This window comes from Gigantopelta aegis, chromosome 12 (genome assembly GCF_016097555.1).
Source record: "Gigantopelta aegis isolate Gae_Host chromosome 12, Gae_host_genome, whole genome shotgun sequence".
NCBI lineage: Eukaryota > Metazoa > Mollusca > Gastropoda > Neomphalida > Peltospiridae > Gigantopelta > Gigantopelta aegis.
The window spans coordinates 52,682,302-52,706,082 of NC_054710.1; the positions used below are offsets into that span (position 1 = coordinate 52,682,302).

The following is a 23,781-nucleotide window of genomic DNA, read 5'->3' on the forward strand; positions in this document are numbered from 1 at the left end:
CAACCCAATCGTACAGACCTATCACAATCGTAAGTTGTTTCGGAAAACTATATATATTTCTTGAATCGACAGAGAAACTCGTGGAAAATCAAGCTGGTTTCAAGGATTATAGTACAACTGACCATATTAAAAAACAAATTCATTATATGCCATAATTGAAATTTTAAAACAACGAAAGAAAAAACTATATTGTGCCTTTATTGATTTTTCTAAAGCATTTGACAGTTTGGCGAATAGCTTTATGGCAAAAAAAGAGAAAGAAAAAAAAGTTAAGTTTAGATATAAATGGTAAGTGTCTCAGAATTATTTATAACATGTATCAAGGAATTAAATCATGCATTAATCATAATAAGGACCATTCTGCTTACTTTTTATGTCAAAACGGTGTACGCCAAGGCGAAAACCTTTCCCCTATTTTATTTGCTATGTATCTAAATGATTTATAGGGTGTATACTACCAAATCAAATCCCATAGACGACAATAGTAACATATGTGGCTAAAACTCCCACCTGCAATGTATCAACCGACATAAACACCACGGATATAAATACTGCCACCCCTTACACTTAAAGTGAATCAGAAAAAAATGGGGGTCAAGCTGCTCGTTTCTGAGATAACGGGTAGCGTCTATGTCTACCCTAGTTTCGCACACAATTCGAGTACTTTTTTTTACAGGTACCCCATACATGTTTCAAGCACAAGGCTACTTGACTCATTGGTACTAGATGAAATAAAATTGCAAATTTTTTTTACCCAGATGAAACTATTATTTTTTACAACCAACACACTTACATTTATAACCAATCACAGGACTTGTGGTGTTCACTTCTCTATCAAGAGTTCGGGGCACCTCGAACTTTGACCCAGCCGGAAGTTATTTGGTTTAGTACTACCTATACTGATAACATACATTTTTCAAAAAGTGTCCAGCTATGTGTCTTTATGACAACCAGGATCTGGTGTATTCTGACATAAACTGACAACCTCACTGAAACTGTTGTTTCTACAGTGCAACCTAATATAATGTACACCTCAAAAAGCATATATATTGCATATAGTTTTGTACAAATGCAATATGTCATATTAAACAACAAAATGTTTTAAATTAAAATTCCTGAAGATATTTACTTTCAGTTGGGTGTGTGTACTCAGGTGTATATGTAGAGAACAAAGATAGTCAGAGTACCTCTACCCCTTTAAAGAATTCCATTAAAACACATGCACTTGATTGACCCCTAGATTATGAAGACCGTAACAGGCACATCAAAAAAATATCAGTATTAAAAAAATACACTGTCTGAGGAAGGAAACACAAACATGACTGTACCTGTATGAAGTAATGACTTAATGTCCTGAACATTAGTGTTGGGAGGAAATCCTGTATGCTGGGTGTGGGTGTCTTCAAGTTACCAGGTGTGCGAATTTCAAATCCATCGGCCATGCTGATTTTCATAATGAACAATCAAAAGTATTGGCAGCCACCAATATTCCTGACTATATTTTATTTATAGCCTACTGTAGTTGGAGGTTTTAATAGTTGTGATATCTGGAATAATCATGCAGCTTTAACACATTTATTTTTGATTAATTACTGAAAAAAACTATTTTTAAATGACAAAATTACCCGAACATCTATTTTCTTGCATTATTTTCTAATCCGGATGAATACAATATGTACATTAGATGTATTCCTACAATCTGTAATCCAGCATTTTATTTAGCTAGTAACATTAGGTAATACTGCTTTAACAATAAAATAAATTATCAACTTAATCCAAGGCAGATAATCAAATCTGAAAAAAATGGTTCTGAATCTAGTATAAACTCAAAATGCTTTTCATGAGAGCTAAGTGATTATTAAGAAAAAAATGTATCTGGAGATCTAAGTATATGTTTAACAACCTTATTGTTATGTACAAATAAGAACAGAAGGCACAATAGTGACAACAAATTTAATTAAGTTTTTGGTAAAGTTTTTCTTCAAATTTACTGTAAATTTTGCATAAAACTACAAATTTGTCTAAAATATAACTTAGCACCCTATAAATATGTCAAAATGACAATAAAAATCAACTTCTTTACAAATTTGAGTTTTCAGAATTTCATACATAAAAAATTAACAATGCTAATGGAAACTAAAGACATTAACCCACTATTGGCACATGCTATTTTTAATATAAAAATAAATTGCTATTAAAATCTTAGTTCAGGTTGCCTATATATAATATCATATTTAAGAACAGTTGTATATGGCAAGTCAAATACCATGTAAAAAAACATTATTGAAATCTTTACAGTATGAATTATAGGCCCAAACCAACTTTTCTTCAGTGCTAACTTTGATTCAAACTCCATTCAGAGTCATGTACAGAGATTATTGTCAAGGTCAAGGTCATTGTGAACTTGCATGATCGAGTGATGGCTAATTAATCAACCAGTATAGTTTAATTAAATAAAATGACAAAATGATAATATTTTTTATTATGCACTGAATGTGTGCTATAGGGTGTATACTACCAAATCAAATCCCATAGACGACAATAGTAACATATGTGGCTAAAACTCCTACCTGCAACGTACCAACCGACATAAACGCCAAGGATATAAATACTACCACCCGTTACACTTAAAGTGAATCAGAAAAAAATGGGGGTCAAGCTGCTCGTTTCTGAGATAACGGGTAGCATCTATGACTACCCTAGTTTCGCACAAAATTCGAGTACGTTTTTTTACAGGTACCCCATACATGTTTCAAGCACACGGCTACTTGACACATTGGTACTAGATGAAATAAAATTGCAAATTGTTTTACCCAGATGAAACTATTATTTTTTACAACCAACACACTCACATTTATAACCAATCACAGGACTTGTGGTGTTCACTTCACTATCAAAAGTTTGGTGCACCTCGAACTTTGACCCAGCCGGAAGTTATTTGGTTTAGTACTACCTATATATAAGATTCATTAACAGACAAACAATGTAATGGAATCAAACTAGAGTATGAAAATAACAATATTGATTTATTTATAGTCATTACTTTATTACTTTATGTTGATGACACAGTAATTTTGACTGAATCTCCAGACGACTTACAAAAATCATTAAATATTTTTTTTTCAGAATATTGCAAAACAATGGAAATTAAAAATAAATGAGGATAAGTCTAAAATACTTATCTTTGGTTCAAAACTACCCAAAAATATATTTTTTTTTACATCAAATACATAACATTATATATTTAGATAATTATAAATTCCTAGACATCATATTTTGTGAAAATGGATAATTTCTTCAAGCAAAAAAAGACGCTTATTTCGCAAGCCAAAAAAGGAATGATTTTGTTAAAGATTAGAACTATAAATTTAAATTTACCTATAGATACCAGTTACGCATTATTGATAGTACTATTGTTCCAATTCTATTATATTCTTCAGAAATATGGGGTTTTAGCAATAATCAAAATGTTGAACTAATATAGTTGTTTAAAAGACTTATTAAAACTTAGAAAAGAATACCCCACTACCTATGAATTATGGCGAATTGGGTGTTTCCCCTCTAGATATTAAGATCAAAACCAGGATGCTTAGCTTTTAGGCCTCTTTGATTACTGGAAAAAGCTTCTAAAATATCTGCAACATTATATAGAATTATGCTATATGAAACTGCCAAGCATCTATATACATTTAAGTGGTTAATTGATATAGAAGATACACTAAACAAATTGGGTATGGGCAATTATTGGTTAAATCAAAATATTATAAACAAGAACGCATTCGTTCGTATTGTGTCTCAAAGGTTAAAAGATCAATGCATATAAGTATGGAATGTTAATTTAAATAGCTAACCAAAATATATTACCTATAGAATATTCAAATCAACACATTCATGTGAAATTATCTTTTTCACTTACCAGAGAAACTATGGACACTCTACATTCACTGAATGCAATATTTTCAAACCCATCAGCCTAGTTGGTTTTTATATATGCATTATTAAATCCACAAACAGCTACCAATATATCTGTTGATATTTTATTAATAATCTCCAGTGATTGGAGCTTACAGACATGTATCATATCTAGAGTTATCATTAGGGTTTTACATCTTTATTTTTTATTTGTCATAAAAAAAGCACATTCAATCCATCAAAAGAGTGCGAGGGTCATGTTTCTTTAAACAAAATTATGTTTTAACTACAATCTGTAATGTAACACATCATTTACATAGTAATATTGGAAAATATAGCTTTAGAAGTGTGGTAATAGTGGAAGATAATACTAACACACTCCTAGGTAGATTAACAAATGTGTCAAAATTGCTCTTGTACTTGGTATATACTTCAAATACCATTTACTATAGAAAACTCACTGAATATATGGACAAGATTTAATGAACTGACCTAAAGCTATCATTACCAAGTTAATATTTGTGTACAAATAAAGAAGAGAATGCAAAATGGCTACACAGAACCCACTTCTGTAGATTTTAATGTTTTTGCCAAACTCACAAAAACAATTGGAAAAACTCCCATATTTGCCTAAAACATAATTCACCAACCTAAAAAGTATGTTAAAATTACAGCAGAAATCAGGTTATTTAAATATAGTCATTCCAGAGCCAATTGCATTCAAATACACATTGTTAATGGAGATCTAAAAGCTTAACCTAATATCAGCTAACATTATTTTTTAACTAAAAATAAATTATTACTAATAGCTTATTTCATCTTGCCTAGACTTATTATCCTAAATAAGATTAGTGTTATATGACATGTCCATCACCTTGGATAAATAAACTTTAAAATATTAGAAGTAAAAAATATGGGCCAAAATCTCCAATTGGTCAGCACAGACTTTGTTTCAAACTCTATTCTCAGCAGTGCACAGTAAATTAATGCCAAGGTCAACGTCATTATGAACTCCCATGCCTGAGTGTAACCTAATTAAGCAATTATGACTGTCAAATAACAGTAAATGGCACACAATATAAAATAATGATAATAATATAGTGAATAATATGCTATAGGTTCCATTAGACCAAATCAATTCCTATTGCCGATAATGTTAATGTTTACTAATAAAACTGATATAAGCAATGTTTCAACACACCCAGGATGTATAGCAATAGAAAGTGTGGCACCTCACATCTAATCTAGCTGCAAGAAAATGGGGGGTCACATATCATTTAAGAGATTTAATTTATGTTTTTAATAGAAACCGTCATTTTTGTTGAAAATTGCAGTTCCATTTTTGGGGGTACCCCGCATTAGTTTCAACCTCTGGTATATACTGCATAACAACTGTATAACAAATAAAAGTGTATTTATTGTCAATGGATAATAGTATTTGCACAAATAATCAATGTCACATATTACTACCAATCACGCCCACAGCTGCTTTTACTCCGTAAATATTTGACGGTGCACGTCGAACTTTGACACGGTACTCTCTTCTTTGGTACTATGCAACTATGCAAAGTGTCCAATTGGGTGTTTTCATGACTATCAGGATCTTCTGTGTTCTGATATGATGTGACAACATAATTGAAAGTGTTGTTCCTACAGTGCAACCTGATTTAATGTACACCTCAGGAAGCATCAGTATTGTGCAAAGTTGTATACAAATGCAACGTATCATATTTAAAACAAATTATAAATAAAAATACTACTCTTGAAGATACATACTATGGGTTGGTTGTGTATGTCTAGTTGTATATGTAGTGTGTGCATGCATAGTCAGAGTCTCTCATTTCCAATAAATAATTCCCTTAAAACTCATTTATTGCAGTGACCCTGTGTTTTGAAAGACTAATGGGCATATGATAAGAACTTCACTAGAAAAAAAGCATATTACATGTGGTATCTGAAGTGAACACCACTGCATCCACAAATAGTAGTAAATTAATGTGGTACACATCATGGTGGGGTAAACACCCAAGGTATGGACTATGCTTGGATGTCAAGTCACTGAATGCAATATTTTCAAACCCATCAGCCTAGTTGGTTTTTATATATGCATTATTAAATCCACTGACAGCTACCAACATATCTGTTGATATTTTATTAATAATCTCCAGTGATTGGTGCTTACAGACATGAATCATATCTAGAGTTATCATTAGGGTTTTACATCTTTATTTTTTATTTGTCATAAAAAAAAAAGCACATTCAATACATCAAAAGAGTGCGAGGTTCATTTTTCTTTAATTATTTTCTGGTTTAACTGAATATAATATTTATATTGTATGCATTACTACAATCTGTAATGTAACAAATCATTTACATAGTAATATTGGAAAATATAGCTTTACAAGTGTGGTAATAGTGGAAGATAATACTAACACACTCCTAGGTAGATTAACAAATGTGTCAAAATTGCTCTTGTACTTGGTATATACTTCAAATAACATTTACTATAGAAAACTCACTGAATATATGGACAAGATTTAATGAACTGACCTAAAGCTATCATTACCAAGCTTATATTTGTGTACAAATAAAGAAGAGAATGCAAAATGGCTACACAGAACCCACTTCTGTAGATTTTAATGTTTTTGCCAAACTCACAAAAACAATTGTAAAAACTCCCATATTTGCCTAAAACATAATTCACCAAACTAAAAAGTATGTTAAAATTACAGCAGAAATCAGGTTATTTAAATATAGTCATTCCAGAGCCAATTGCATTCAAATACACATTGTTAATGGAGATCTAAAAGCTTAACCTAATATCAGCTAACATTATTTTTTAACTAAAAATAAATTATTACTAATAGCTTATTTCATCTTGCCTAGACTTATTATCCTAAATAAGATTAGTGTTATATGACATGTCCATCACCTTGGATAAATAAGCTTTAAAATATTTTAAGTAAAAAATATGGGCCAAAATCTCCAATTGGTCAGCACAGACTTTTTTTCAAACTCTATTCTCAGCAGTGCACAGTAAATTAATGCCAAGGTCAAGGTCATTATGAACTCCCATGCCTGAGTGTAACCTAATTAAGCAATTATGACTGTCAAATAACAGTAAATGGCACACAATATATAATAATGATACTATAGTGAATATATGCAACCTAACAAAAAATATATTTTTCAAAAACTGTCCAATTGGGTGTTTTCATGGGTTTGAAAATATTGCATTCAGTGACTTGACATCCAAGCATAGTCCATACCTTGGGTGTTTACCCCACCATGTTGTGTACCATATTAATTTACTACTATTTGTGGATGCAGTGGTGTTCATTTCAGATACCACATATAATATACTTTTTTTCTAGTGAAGTTCTTATCATATGTCCATTAAAGTCTTTCAAAACACACGGTCACTGCAATAAATGAGTTTTAAGGTAATTATGTATTGGAAATGAGAGACTGACTATGCATGCACACACTACATATACAACTAAGCATACACAACCAACCCATAGTATGTATCTTCAAGAGTAGTATTTTTATTTATTATTTGTTTTAAATATGATACATTGCATTTGTATACAACTTTGCATAACACTGATGCTTCCTGAGGTGTACATTAAATCAGGTTGTACTGTAGGAACAACACTTTCAATTATGTTGTCACATCATATCAGAACACAGAAGATCCTGATAGTCATGAAAACACCCAATTGGACACTTTGCATAGTTGCATAGTACCAAAGAAGAGAGTACCGTGTCAAAGTTCGACGTGCACCGTCAAATATTTACGGAGTAAAAGCAGCTGTGGGTGTGATTGGTAGTAATATGTGACATTGATTATTTGTACAAATACTATTATCCATTGACAATAAATAAATACACTTTTATTTGTTATACAGTTGTTATGCAGTATATACCAGAGGTTGAAACTAATGCGGGGTACCCCCAAAAATGGAACTGCAATTTTCAGCAAAAATGACGGTTGCTATTAAAAATATAAATTAAATCTCTTAAATGATACGTGACCCCCCATTTTCTTGCAGCTAGATTAGATGTGAGGTGCCACACTTTCTATTGCTGTACTTCCTGGGTGTGTTGAAACGCTGCTTATATCAGTTTTATTAGTAAACGTTAACATTATCGGCAATAGGAATTGATTTGGTCTATTGAACCTGATACCACGATGTAGAGGAGATTCCAAGCTTTCTATAGACGGGTTTATTGGCCAGTGACGTCAAAGTACTGTGCGCGGCCATGTTTATAATCACGTGATCGGTCCGCCATTAAGGGAGTGAAATTCGCACAATAATAACATGTGAAGGTATTGCATCTGGGTGCATTTTCAGTATTTATTACCATTTTAGTACATTTCGTGAAAGCAAAACCAGTATGTCGAATAATACAACCTCATTTAAAGATTGTAGATTCAAATCAAAGTTGGTGGAAGTGTATTAATCATTAAAAACGTAAATAATAAAGCAAGTATTTAGCCCATACACGCGAATATAAAAGCATAACAAATAATTTAAACTTATGCAAGCAAATATAATTTCCCTGGACACTTGTATAGCCTAATGTATTGAACATTAAAACAATAGTTTAGCCTCAATGGACGAGGGTATAAGATGACGTCAGTAAATTATTTACCATGTTATCGCACACATTTAACACCATAATAACTCGTATGTATATATATAAAAAAATAAAATAATAATAATAATAATAAATAAGAGATAAATATTTGGCAGTGTTAACTGCGCCCCACTTCAACCCCATGTGATCACATCTGGAATATCCCAGAGCTAATAATAGTAAAAGCTAAACGTTGACATCTACTCTAGATCTAAGGTCAGTCTATCTTTTTTCAAAATGGTACACCACGTTTTCTACAAACGTACATAATTAAAATACTTTTCTATATTTTAGGATGCATTCAGTAAAGTTTCACTTAATAACCATCAAAATTATTCACACTTGCGTGTGTTGAATTTATTCGCTATGCTTTTGTATTGCCGTGTATAGGTGCTTTATTATATGTTTTTAATCATTCACAGATTTCAAATGAGGTTGAATTATCCAAGAGACTGGTTTTGCTTTTGCAAAACGTTCCAAAAAAGTCATAAAACCTGAAACAATGACAAAATAGAGTGTATAGGAAAGCAAGATCCATACCAAATCAGCAAAGGTAAATGGCTTCATGATCGTAATTTGTATCCCGCACTGACATATCCCGATCTTGTTAATTATTTAATATTTCACCCAAGCCCCTTTTGTACTACAAGAGTTTGGACGCCTACGACCGGTTTGTGTGTGGTTGGGTTAGGGACGTTGCTGTTTACATATATAATGTGGATAAGGTCAGTCTCAAGATTATCAGAGCCAAGGTTTTGCATTCCCAAAGTCTTAACGACCCCCTTCTTCATCCCTGGATCATCTTTAATGCTGAAGGCAAAGTACTTTGTGCACATTGTAACTGTAAGGCAGGACTAGGGGAATCATGCTCACATGTTGCCTCAGTTTTATTTCACATTGAGGCATCGGTGCGGTTGAGAGAAACCACTACTGTCACGCAGGAACCTGCATACTGGATGTTGCCTTCATCGCGTACCAAAGTTGATTATGCCCATTGAAAAATAAAAATTTTTATGTCTTCGAAAAGTCTCAAGAAACGACTGGATCGACAAATTGACCATCCTGAAACACAAATCTCGGATACCCCCATTCGTTCGACGAAACCTGTGGAAAAGGCATCAACTTCACAGTGGGAGACCTTTTTTAACAAGATTTCAAGTGAAAAACCAGCATGTCTGTCTGTAAACAGAAACTACAACAGCATTTATATTCCAAAAGTTCTTGACATTAAATACCCCATGATATTAAGTGAATTGTATGATGAAAACTTGCACAATGAATCCACAATCAAGATTTTCAGTCACTGCGAAAGTGTGTTTAAGGAACTTGCTGTCACTGATGAAGAAATTGTCAATGTGGAGCTTGCAACTAGAGAACAGTCAACGTCAAAAATGTGGTTTAGATTTAGGACTGGGCGTGTTACAGCTTCAAAAATGAAAGCAGTATGTTCGACGTCTTGTAGCAATCCTTCACTGAGCTTGCTGAAGTCAATATGCTACCCAACAGAAGCAACATTTTCATCTGCAGCAACTAGGTGGGGATGTCAACATGAGCTAACAGCAAGAGAAAGTTACTTGAATCAAATTAGTACCCTTCATCAAAATGTCAACATCAGTGATTGTGGGCTTTTTTTAAGTGCATGTTATCCCCATTTGGGTGCTTCCCCAGATGGTCTTGTTGAATGTGATTGCTGTGGTAAGGGATGCATTGAAATTAAATGTCCATATTGCATGAAGGATGAAAATGTACGTGGTGGGAAGAATTCATGCTTAGAAACGATTGATGGGGCTCTTCGGTTGAAGCGAAATCATCCTTATTTTTATCAGGTGCAATCTCAACTGCATATTTGCAATTTAGAGTATTGTGACTTTATAGTGTGGACCACAGATGATTTGTTTATGGAGAGGATTGAGCCCTGCCCTGAACTTTGGGAACAAATTACTTTAAAATCTACCAAGTTTTTCACAACAGTAATACTTCCGGAGCTAGTCAGTCATCTGTTCAGTAAGAAGACCACACCACTGACTGATTCCACTAATCAGGTCAGCCTTACTGCAGCAAAGTCCAAATCTATAAAACAGGGAAGGAAGAAAAGTGTCAAAAAGCTGTGTGTTAGAAAAAATAAAGTGGAATCCCCATCATATACCAGTACGCTCGGTCAAGTGGACCCCCATTGTAGTGATCATACCTCAGCAATTCCTGTGGATAAAATGGTCATTTCAACAGGACATGATAGTTCCGATGATGATGCAACACTGTACTGCATCTGCAACAATTCAAGCAGCGATTCCAAAATGATAGCTTGCGACTCGGCAGATTGTCCCCACAAGCCATTCGAGTGGTTTCATTTTTCCTGCATGAAGTTGAAGAAAGAACCGGTAGGAAAATGGTATTGTTTGGATTGTGTGGAGAAAGAAGCTGTGAACAATATTAAAACTTCTAAGATAAAGAGAAGGAAATAATCCATGTGCATATAATTAACTTTTATTTAACCTGTATGCATTTTTATTACTGGGTTGTGATTTTCATCATGTTTGTCCAGTGAAATCAACAGCAAGGAACTTGTAAGCTTGAATATACAAATTGTTTCCATGAACTTCAATTATTAAATGGAATAGAGCTCAACAACACGTCTGCAGTTTTCTTGTCAGAAATGATAAGGAACCCTAGCTGCACTGATGAGCCCTGGGAGGGCGAAACGTGTAAACAAATTTTAAAGCAAATTTTTTTTATTTGCTAAAACAGTCACACATACACCACCTTTCAAATCACAAGTACATCTACACTGTATATAAATCTCACCATTAAAGATGCAACATCATAGTTGTAAGTACCATATTTCACTTCGGTCAAAGGTATTTGAAGTCTTAAATAAATTATTAAATATGAATGTTCAGTGAAAACACAAGAAACATTTGAGTGTGACAATAACAGTAATAAAGATTAGAATATGCAATACTGCAACGTCAAAAACATGAGTGTTAAATGGTTAGCAAAGCAAAAACTGTTTATAAATATTGCAAAGGTGTTTGCATTATTTGTAGATTTATTTATTTTATAGTACTAAATGAAGTACGGAATGACCATGGTTTTCAAAATGACCAAATCCGGTACAAATTGACCAGCAACATGTAATTACAAATACTGACAGCTTGACGATTGGCAACTATAAAAGGAAAGCTGATATTGACAAAACTAATCAAACATAGCAAACTAATTTGTAACATCCACCAAGCATGTTACTGAATTTCTCAATACATGTATTAAATTATTCGGCTGTAATATGTTTTATACATTAGTTTCAAGATTTGAGGCACAATCTACTTTTTGATACAAAAAATAACATGGTAACATGTTTCGCCCAACCCAGGGCTCGTCAGTGCAGCTAGGGTTACTACAGTTTCCTGTGAGAAAAAAAATCTCAACAGATGGAAAAAGTAATAAACTGCAGACATGTTGGGTTTGGAGTTTTTAAATTATTTTTGTTACATGTCTCAAGTCCTTCATGGCTGCTGTTCTGTAAAAATATATATTGTTTGCTGTCATTCAAATGGCACAACTGATGGGCACATATTTGTAAGTGCACAACAAACAAAAACAACTTTATCTAAAAGTGGTTTTGAATTTTCTTTTGAAATCAGATGGTCAATGGGGCATGTCCCTCCAAGAATGGTAAATTTTTGTCGCACACAGCCAATTACTCGCTCGACATGAATCCTCACATTTGCAATTTTCCTTGTGGATTCCACTTCAGATGCGGTCAGTTGGGATTTCCCTCTCATAAAAGCTGGATATCGCACCTCAGCTCCGTACACAGCTACCATTTCCTGAATCTCGAAACCTCGGTCAGCCAAAATGACATCCCCATAAATCAAATTTGACAGAAAGTCGCAATTAGCCGTCAAATGTTTGTCGCTTACTCTTCCACCCCATCCTTCTGAAATAAAACTAACAGTTCCTTGCGGTGTAATCCCAATGAGATATTTTGCTGTGTTATGATGTTTATAGTTTGACCATGTCTGCGCTCGAGCTGTCATATTGGATGGTCTGTCAATAAAGAGCTCAAAACAGTCAATAATTACAGTTACTTTACGTCCAAAATATTTTCTAAAAACCATTGGCATGGTGTCATGAAGCTCGTCTCTGTCTGGCCAACGCACTAGTGGCTGGAGCCTTTCATACATCACATTGACAGTAGCCAGAAACACCTTCGATATGGTAGAATTTGACACACCAAACCGGTAACTCAGATCAGTGATGGAAAGATTTAGTCGAAGCCGCATCAATGTTATAATAAATTTTTGGAATCTTGTCAACAAAGAAAGCTTATTTTCTGTTATTTCTGTTTTTAGCAAATCAAACAAAGCCATGAGTGTGACAAAACTGGACAAGCCAGTATAATACTTGACCTTGTCATCATCATTTTCGAAATCTTCTGGTTTATGGGACTTCAATTTAAATACCACTTTCTCTAAAGTTTTAATTTCCTCGCGCAGTTTTTCATTTTCCTCCTTAAGCACCACAATTTCTGCTGTTGCTACTCTAAGCTTTTCAGGGTCAGACATATGGGCATCCTCAGTTTCGTTATCTACCTCAGGTTCGGTATCTGTACTGGAAACAGCTCCCCCCTCTTCAAATAACGCGTTCAGATCCAAAAGAGTTAAAGCAGCTGCCCTAGTCTGTTTGGTTTCTTTTCGGTTTTGTAACCTACTGTATCTTTGGCCCGGATCAGTTGAGGTACACTGCTTGTAACCCAGGTTTAAAGAAGGCACCCAATCTGGGTTGGTTTCATCATACAAAGTTGATGGCTTTCCTAAAAAAAAAAAAAAAGACATAATATGAGAGACTGATAAATATATGTACATGTATGTGGGGAAATCTTTCCAGTAAGACTTCCAAATATTCCTAACATGCATACATGTATATTTGCTCTTAAATATGTTTTACGGTTATTAATAGCTTGGTATATTTTTGATCACACAACAAATACTGAATTAACATATACTCATACATTATGTATTGGAAAATATACAAGTCTGTCCACACACACACACAGTTAATTCCAGCTTAAAACAATTTTTTATTTATTAAAAAATTAAATAATCTCTACAGAAAATTGTCAATATTTAAATGGGTTGTAGAGGTGGTGTGTGTGGCTTTAAAAATAACCTGCTTGTTTCACCCCACCCCCAGTGACACACGAATGCGCATTATAATGATTATTCAGTTATTAAAAACATAAAAACGTACCACTAATAAAATGCCTGGAACAAACTCTACAATTTTCCACAGCTTTCTTTGTCAATTCCTGACGATTTATGGCTGCAAGCCAAAACCTCTTCCTTCGCTCACTTCTCTCTTTAGTATCTTCACCCTGGGTTGAATTAGGACTTTAGGCAGTCGATAAAACCTGCTGTTATCTTTTCCGCACCGTGAATTACAATCAACAATGGCACACGTTGTAGGCATTATGTTCAGATAAAGAAATGAAAACGGACAATAGCTTGTAAACAATGACGATAAAAAGATCACGATACGCTCAGCTGCCTACCAATATGGCCGACCGTAAGGCACTGTGGGTAATCCGTCGGAGCCGGGAACCCTCTATAAAATGTGGGTGTGTTGGGTTGTAAAAAAAATTAGTTTCATCTGGGCTAAAAATGTATGCAATTTTATTTGATGTAGTACCACCGTGTCAAGTAGCCTTGTGCTTGGAACATGTATGGGGTACCTGTAAAAAAAAGTACTAAAATTTTGTGCGAAACTAGGGGTGCTGCAGAAACATCTGGTTATACCGAAAATGAGCCATGAAAGGTACCATTTTCTGCAGTTAATACTTTGAGGTAGGGGTTGTAGTACTGATATTTATGGGTCACAGTTTGGTTGATATATTGCATATAGTGTTTTTAAACACAAACGTTAACATGGTCGCCTATGGGATTTGAATTGGTATAGTCCAACCTATACGGGATGCAGTCGATTCGTCCACTGAAAATTCGTCCACTGAGGAACTCGAGACAATTCGTCCACTACAAAAAATCAGTTCCGGACGATTCGTCCACTGGGTTTTTATTTCCCCAGTACATTTCGTCCACGGACTAAATAATGTGTACTACATGTACGTAGGGGCTAAATAAACTATTAGATATTTTTTACCGCGTATTTTTTTTTTGCTGTGTCATAAATTTACAAAGGTGAAAATAAATTATATTACGCTTAGTAGATGTTTTTGTAACAATGCTCTGCAGAAATAATTCTTTGGCGTTTCTATTTATTCGGTTATTATTTGTTTCTATAATGTACGCCTTTCACGCTACATGTCGTAGGATGTTTTTAGTACAATATACCCAGTAAAGATAATCTTTAGCCCTTCCCTTTGAACTTGTTTGGTTTCTGTTTGCTTTACCAATTAAGTGTACAGGTGTCCTCTATTGTGATATTGTGAAGTAATTAGTTTAAGCTTGTTTCACCAAGTTGGATCCAGTAGCGTCTAAAACAACATTTAATTAAATTGGAATTGAAGATAACAAGTTTTTATTTTATTTCGAGGTTATTAGGCATATGGGGATAACATGTGACGAGAGAGGGTGCAGTGGATAGAATTTATGGCATTAAAGGAGAACATGACATGGTAATAAAGTCTTCCGACGCGGAGGCTTGCATTACCTATTTACCTCATCGTGACATGTGAGATAATGTACGAGCGAGTGGACGAATCGTCCGCATGATAATGAATACAAACAGCAATCTAATTAAAATTAGCTCCACTATTACATGTGGATCTAACAGCAGCCAGTTGTAGCTCATGTCCACCAATCAAAACCGTACTTGCAGAATCATGCCAGTGATTTGAAAATAATTTGAAAATATTCCGAATTATTCTGAGGGTATACGATATGTTTCATGTGAATTACGATAGCCTTATTTAGACCAGTAGAACTAATTTTAATCAGATTGCTAACAATACTGCGTAGTCTTCAATGTCCAAGTAACATTTCGTCTGTAAATAATAATTTAAATATTGACCAATCACACTTCGCCTTTTATAACGTTATTTGGGAGCATACAAATTCTAAAAATATCGGGCGAGTCTATTTTAGTGGCCACAGTACAGCGAACCATACCAATACGTACCGGATGGGTTATCAGTCTTCATTTTTATAAAATAAAACTTGTTTTAAGGCATTCGTAATTCACACGAAACATGCAATAGTGGAGCTAATTTTAATTAGATTGTACAAACAGTTAATAAAAACTGGATATTAATGTTGAATTCTAACTCTATTTTACTTTTTTGGTTATAGTATACCACAAAATAATGTTAAGAAACGATTACAATGTCAAAGAAATAACTAGTAATATGTTTGAAAAAAATGCACTCATCGAGTGGACGAATTGTCCGAGGTGAGTGGACGAATCGTCCGTGGACGAACCGTCCGGTGGACGAATTGTCCAGTGGACGAATTGTCCAGTGGACGAACCGTCTGGAAAGCGTCTATACGTATAAAACAATCCATACTTCCCGACCTCAAAATATAATAAATTCCTTCATAAACGACAAGATTTCACAATTTTGACTCACAAAATCAGCTCAGAGAATTTAATTTTTTTCAGATTAAACATATTTGTAACTCGAATACGAATAGGGCGCGCATGCGCAGGCCGTTTTCCGAGGCTAGCTGTGAGTGTGGACTCAGAAGTAAACACGAGGAACGCCAGTGCGGACAACGTTTGTTGAAAATTTCAAAATAAGTGGTAAGTACTCGATATAAACACAAGTCAAGACTATTATCAAAGAAATAACAAATGTAGGAATGATTAGATCAAAAACTATGTGAAAATATTGCCAAAAAAGGTGATTTTACGATCAAAATAATAAACGACGATCGAAATTGTCTGGTAAGCCGGCTTTGACGATCTGCTGCTCTCGAATGGTCATAATCCAAGACGATTTTCAGAGTTTTAAAGTCTTTCAACGACCTTACAAACCCAATGTAACAATCATTTATCGTCTTCTCATTCTATCCTGGGTGATTTATTTGAGTTATTCGGGCGTTTCTTGCATCCAGTGGGCAGATAAAAAAATCCTTTTGAAATATTTTCGATCGAAGCGGCTATTGTGAGCAGTTCCAGTCTGTATGTACACCCTCGCTGCTGGAATAGCATTGTAGTAATAACCTCTATTTATTCTGCAATCACTATGTTTAGGTACGTGACAAACAAATTTAACCAACAAAGATAGCGATAAATCAATTATCATTCTACAGAGCCCAGAAAATGCTTTAAAATGCAGTTTTAATTTTTGTTCTAGGTTCAATATTAAAAAAAAATTCAAGATGTGGCGCCATGCCCATTTTTTGGCTTTGTTTTACTACTAAAACAAAAGAAAAGTTGTGACCTTTTCAATTAATTACCGGTAACTTTTAATACAGAAAGTGTCATAACTTTTTTAATTTTAGATAGATTCTACTGAAACTTTCAGGGAAGCTTTGTAATTGTTGCGACGGAGTGTCACGAAGCGTAGCTGAATGTGGGTGCTGTCGGGTTTCTTTCTGTATTATGTGTAGTAGTGATTAATATGTGTATTTTTTTTTATCAGTTAACTCGATCGATGTAAAGGTATTTGACGTCAAACATAGGATTGTTGTGGTATTAGAGCGGGAATCTTTGCCTACCGTTTGGTAGTCAGGAATTGCCAAAAATATACATAGGTTGGTCTCTGACTGTAATGAGAGCGTATTTATGTCCAAATGTCCGTCTAGCTTTTTTTATTTATTTTTTTTCAGTTTAAGAGAAAGAAAAAATTAGGGTCGGGGGGGGTAAAACTAGGGACGGTCGGTCGACCGGAAACACACTTTTTTCTTTTTTTTGGCCTTACACAATTACGTATTTTGGGTCCATTCCGTGTCAAATCACCAAAACCCCCAGATATTTTAAACCCGACCTTCTCAGATTTTTATGCCAATTTTAGGCAAATTGAACCAGTGGTGTGGGAGATACGGCCCCCCCAAAGTTTCAGATTTTCGGCCAAAATGGGTTCTGCAAGTAAGGTTTTGATTGGTGGACATGAGGTCCAACTGGCTGTCTTTAGATCCACATGTAATAGTGGAGCTAATTTTAATTACATTGATCTGCAGTATGCCACAAAAGGATGTAAGGTAGCCTGTTTATTTTCCCAGTGGAAACTCTGAATCTGATCCTGAACAACGTACGAGAAATTTTCCAGAAAATCACCTTGCAGGACAAAGTCAATGCTTTCCTAAATCTAGCCCTGAAACCCTTTCAGTAAAGTTAAGCAGGTCAGAAAACTAAAATGGCAGCAGAGTACATGTATCATTGCATTTGGGTCAAACTTTTCAAGTATAATTCAGTTAATGAATGTCAAGGTAGACCTTGTTCACACTCTGTGACTGGGTGTACAAATACATTATGTAGTACATCACTGGATGAAGCCTGGTTTCAGACTGGGTTGTACTGTAGTTGATTGAAACCTTGTTCAAAACCACTGGCAAGGCAATATGACATGACAAAATGACTTAATAGGTTTTATGAAGAAAACATAATACTTACATATTGATGAACATCTGACATAGTGTCCAACTTGAAAGCTTCAGATTGTCAAAGAAATGCAGATGAAGAAACTTCTTTGTCTTATACTTCTAATAGCCATGTGCTCAATTGGGATTTCCCCAGGGGATTTCAAGGAGTACCTGACATGCCTGAAGCCACACTTCCTGTTAACCCTTTGGGCCTGATTGTGTAGAATCTCTCATGCCATTTGGCATCTTTTCATATCCTTCAGGCATTCCTTCAGACATGTCAGGTGGATTTTGACTCCCAAGATGAGTTTTTGGTCTCAGAGAAGTCTATACATGTAGAAAATGTACATTGTAATGCATTGTATCAATCATCCGTGCAGGTATGCATTTTTAAAATCTATATTGTGGCTAAACAAAAAAGATTACACCTCTGAAACTTTTATGTTTTAATTAACATGTGGGAGATTAAATTACAAGAACGGTCATTTCAAGGTCACGTGATCCACATGGTCAATGTCAAGGTCATAACAAAGGTCAAACGGTCACTATACCCCAACATTCTCCAATCTGAACAGTAATGGCAGATTTGGAATCCTTGTCAAATTGTCTTTCCAACAATACCAATATATACTTGTTCCTGAGATATAAGGGTTCAAAGGTTGGCGACCACGCCCATTTTGGCTGAAAATCTGAAACTTTGGGGGGCCGTATCTCTCACACCACTGGTTCAATTGGCCTAAAATTTGGATTTGGTGTTGTGGGATTCCAATCAACAAGTATACCAAGTTTCATAAAAATCTGAGATGGTCGGGCTTACCCATTGGGTGATTTGACACAGAATGACCCTTTTGTACTGTCCACTAAGTTATGATGTTGTCCACTAGCTGTTACTAAATGTCCAAAATTTGCATCACACTTACAGCCAATATTTCAGGATTACACTTTAAATAGTTTACACCATTATGTGGTATACACAATAATGTAAGAGACATATCAATACAGTGAAACCCCTCTAAACTAGACACAAATGGAACCAAGTAAAATGTGTGGTTTTAAGGGGAATCCAGTAAAGATGAGTTCTATTCTGTACTCTATTCTGTACTGATATCTAAAATGGTACCATGAAAAATGTCTGGTTTACAGAGGGTCCAGTTTTGACGGGTTTGACTGTAGTAACATGCTAGCATTAACCCCGATAAAATGACATTTCTACCTATTTGCTATAATTGAAGGTGACTTAGCAGACAGTAGCATATAGTAAATATTTCCCATCATATATTATCATGCACGCTTTTGTAGATTTTTGGTATACTTTATCTACTTTGTGATAGAATGGTTAAACCCATTCAGTATATTGGTAGTTTATTGGTCAGTTTTGTGATTTTAGATGGGAAAATCTACTTAATCAAGGCTTTTACAGAATTACTTACAGTGATAAAGCAGGATGGCTGATAATGTCCATTAGGATTTGAGGGGTGTCCGTGTGTTTATCACACAATACCCTGTGATCTTTTTAGTGTGTCTAGACACAGAGTCTGGGGACCGTCTAAATATACACCTGCCAATTAGGAACCACAGGTACAGGCCACGGAAAGAAAAGACCAATTAACCAAGAAAACACTGATTATTATTTCAGTATGTGCGTTAATTTATGTACAAAACATAATACTGTTATTTGAACACTTTGACAATGGTGGTTTATTTTGTATTGAAAAATTATATATACTTGTTGCTGGCTTACTAGGATGGATGATATTACAAAACATTGCGATGCATTCGCAAAAATCAGGTATGTTTTGTTTCTTCAGTTTGAAGACTTAATTCCTGAGGTGACACGTGTTAGGTATTACTTAACCACCAGCTCTCCAGAGGGCGTATTCACTGGGATGGAACAAAATGGCTGCACCCGTTATATATAATAGCCGTTTTATTAATTAACTATACCATTATACTTGTTGATATTAAGAAATAATGTGCATTATATATCGTTGACTATGCATACCAGGCCAAATGCCTTAATTGTCCCTTCCTTTAAGAGTTGTAGAATATTATATTGTAGGTAGGTAAATCATTGGTTTTTTACATTAGTTGGTTAATTTGCAGTTGTTTGTTACAGATTAATGTAAAAATAGCAAAATATTGCACAACACTGATACTGCACCTATGATATTTTGTTTTTAGAATGTTGATTCTCTCCTTGTTTCTTCTTTGAGGAAAATGCGATAGGGAAAAGCAAACATTGTTGTTTAAATGACTGAGACATAATATATGAATCCTGGGTTTTTTCTCCCTCACCATCAATGTTTTATGTCCCCCACCCCTCCTTTGTGGAATCTGTAACCTGAATAATATCAGTCTAATAGTGTTCTTTTTGATAATGTTCTGCTTATTGTTATGGGTTGTTCAGTACAATTAGTTGCTAATTAATGTATGGTGATCTGAATAATCACCAGAACAAAAATTAATCTTTGTATTTTTTTTTTTTTTATGAATCAAGGAAATATTTCATCATAAATCAAGATGTCTTGGATCTGATTGAGCATAAATTGTAGATCAACACATATTACTCTAGCTGAATGATCTAATGCTGATGTCATTATGTTAGTGTGCTAAATTACAAGTCCAGAATTTGGTTTGTTAATTATAGCTATTTGTTTCACTAAAGATTTTCTTATAGTGTTAAATGTTAACTTTATAATAAAATAAAGTTAAAACTATACTCAAACATCTTTTCCAAAGTTGTAGTTAGATAGCAGAAGATGACATTATGTATGTTATCATTTCCAGTTAAATTATGTAATTGGTGTTACTCAAGAATATTCTCAGTCATTTCTCTAGAAACTTTATTTTTGAAATTTAAATTGTTTATTAAGGAAGGCATAACCATTACCAATGTTACACGAAGAAACCTGACACCTGTGTGTGTGTGAAACGAACATGTGTTGTATTTTCCTGTGGTGACATAGAGCAAAATGTGTGCCCATGTGGTACTGGTTGACAACATGTATGTTTAATGTCATGAGTGGACTCAAAAATAATCAAACTAAAGCTCTGTGGCAGTAATAAAAATAGGTTAAATATACATATATCAATATCTGTTCTTATATGCTAAAACGAGATACATACATATATTCCACAGGTTTAGGTTTTTTTTTTTACAAGATCCTAGTATGCTCAAAACCATTTAACCATACTAATACATGTAAATAGATTTTTCTATATTTTTAAGTATATAATTTTTTTTATCCATTATGTCCAGTGAAACAAACTTTTCAGTACAAGTATTTTTATTTATGCATGATAATTTTTGTATTCATATACCACTGCATTTTATTTAAATTTAGGACTAGCTCTGGCACTTGTCAAATACAAATTTTAAAAACAATTGGCAATTTTCATTTGGCATAATAATTTAATGTAATAATTGATATTTTGTTACAAAATAAATGAACTTGTAGAAAAAATTAGAAGTTTAATAGACAATTTAGTGACATTTTCTACTCACCCAGAGCTATCCCAGGGCACAATATTTCACGCGAACCGCTGTTCTGTTCGCGTGTCGGTTACGCAAAATTAAATTTACGCGAACTGCAAACTGGTTACGTCATAACCTGTAAACGTTCAGAAATTAAAACTTGCAAACTTCATGATTACAGGACGTTTATTCACGCAGACATACTACTAGTATTTCGACAAATGTTTTAGGCTGAATTTTAGATACTTGATGCGCAGCAAATCAGTAAACAACGTTATATTTCAACAGTTGTAATTTTCAACCAGTTTAAAGGAAATGTTCAGTATAGAGTCGAGCCAAAACTTTTAAAGAAATGTGCTTAGACTGTTGGGTACGGCTAAATTATCTGTTGCTATTTTATCTCTAAAGGAATATATGTGGACATAATATTGGATTGCCTATAATTTTACATATGTTAAAAACAGTTTTCCAAAAAATTGAAAAATACTAACATGTTTAAAAAAAACATTTGGAACGTCACTGTAGTATAGAAGTACCATCGATAAAGTAAAAGTAGCATAGCCACCACAAAACGCAAAAAGGTATCCCTCCAAATGATTATGTATACATATCAAAGGCATTACGCACAGTACGCATGTGCGTAATGCAAAAACAAAATCCGGGAATAGGTCGAGGCTGTCTGTAATTGGTCTATAAAATATCTTCTTAAAATTGACTCGAAAAAATATTTAAAACCCCCCCAAAACTAATGCCTCCGAAAAGGCTCAGATTGCATCTATAGGGGGAGGCCCTCCTAATATCCCCGCTTGGCACGCCTTTGGCGTGCGTAATGCTAAGAAAATTTCTGGCTACTCCCCTGTATTTTGTTTCAGTACTTAGGGCTGATATTCAGTTCTTTTATAATATTGTTAACTTTAGCAAGCATTAAAGACTTTTCTTTCTTTTTTAATTTTTTCTTTTGTATTTGTTTTAACTTTATGTTTCAGCTAAAAACTATGTACATGTATTTAAAATATAATTTCTACGTAATTTTGAGGTAACCGATCAGGTAACCCACATGTTACACAAATATAATTCACGTAACCGAACAATTGGTTACTGTGACGGAACATGCTCTTAATTTCTTTTCGCCTGTGGCGATATTAATTGTTTTAGAGGGCCATGTGCAGTCCCAATATGCACTTAGACTAGGTGGGCACTTTGTTACGTAATAGCTCCGCGCGACGGTGGTCGAGCTGTTCCCAATACACACCCAGATCAAGTGTGGAGGCCATGTGGCCAGTAGTTACGTAATACCTCCGCGATTGGCGACAGCTAGTCTGACCATCTAAGAAAAAGATGCCGTCTTGGTCGCTGTGGAAATATCACATGTAGGTATTCGGTACCGCCTTGTACCCCCAGGCGATATTCGGTTTTTATAATAAATAGCTAGGATTTTAGATTTATCATAGAGAAACATATTGGACGGCTCCGGGGGAACGTTAGTCCGACTGGACTTGGTAAATATATATTTCTGCTCTGTTGTATAACCTTGATGTGACTTTAAATATTTTTATACTGTATTATACCAATATTATTTAGACAGTATTTCCGGTAATCTGATGAAGTAAACTGTAGGCTTACTGTTCTAAAATTATTAAAGCTCAACCTGTCATCCTAGAGGACCTAGGTAAACTGTAGGTTATTGTCTTTATGGTGATATGTACCAGTATTAATTCTGTATTACAAGGTTACTGAATAAGTAGTTATGGGTTAATTAAAAATTAACCAGTTAGGAATAGTGTTGTAATTCCTTTATTAATTAAGATCCCCTGGAAGCGTTTCTCAATTATCACACGTGTGTGTGTGTTGTATCACGGTGAAGTGATTAGAATATTGTGTAAACTAGACACCTAGTGATTAACTAATTAAGTGATTAGTTCTGGGTTGTTATTATCATTGTTGTTAGATAATTAACCCTTACAGCGATGAATCCCGCTGTACCGGGATCCGCGATCGTGTTTACTGACGACGAATCCCGCTGTACCGGGATTTGGAACCTACTTTGAATTTCCCTCCATTTTGGTAATATGATTACCCACAATCACTTCCGTTTTATACCACTTCCGTTCGTAACAAGCATGGCTGTGTAGAGAGAACATTTTTTACAAATTGACGCACTTTTTGATTTTTAGCGAATATTTTTCATCGAACGTTAAATTTTTTCCAATG

The 23,781-nt window shown here is 34.4% G+C and overlaps 2 protein-coding genes across 2 annotated transcripts; one reads left to right on the forward strand and one right to left on the reverse strand.

Moving 5' to 3' along the window:
• The first annotated feature begins 9,569 nt into the window (after nucleotides 1–9,569).
• On the forward strand, nucleotides 9,570–11,018 carry LOC121386157. Its single transcript, XM_041516956.1, has one exon. It carries the CDS (start codon nucleotides 9,570–9,572, stop codon nucleotides 11,016–11,018), a length of 1,449 nt encoding a protein of 482 aa, XP_041372890.1.
• A 26-nt stretch (nucleotides 11,019–11,044) lies between these two features.
• On the reverse strand, nucleotides 11,045–13,904 carry LOC121386792. Its single transcript, XM_041517808.1, has 2 exons — nucleotides 13,807–13,904; nucleotides 11,045–13,369 (listed from the first exon to the last, which is right to left on the reverse strand). Exon 2 carries the CDS (start codon nucleotides 13,119–13,121, stop codon nucleotides 12,099–12,101), a length of 1,023 nt encoding a protein of 340 aa, XP_041373742.1. The 5' UTR covers nucleotides 13,122–13,369; nucleotides 13,807–13,904; the 3' UTR covers nucleotides 11,045–12,098.
• Between the last annotated feature and the right edge of the window lie 9,877 nt (nucleotides 13,905–23,781).

Bases quoted from the DNA above. Each gene is read 5' to 3' on its own strand.
- LOC121386157 (XM_041516956.1), top strand. From the start codon at position 9,570: ATGTCTTCGAAAAGTCTCAAGAAACGACTGGATCGACAAATTGACCAT.
- LOC121386792 (XM_041517808.1), bottom strand. From the start codon at position 13,121: ATGTCTGACCCTGAAAAGCTTAGAGTAGCAACAGCAGAAATTGTGGTG.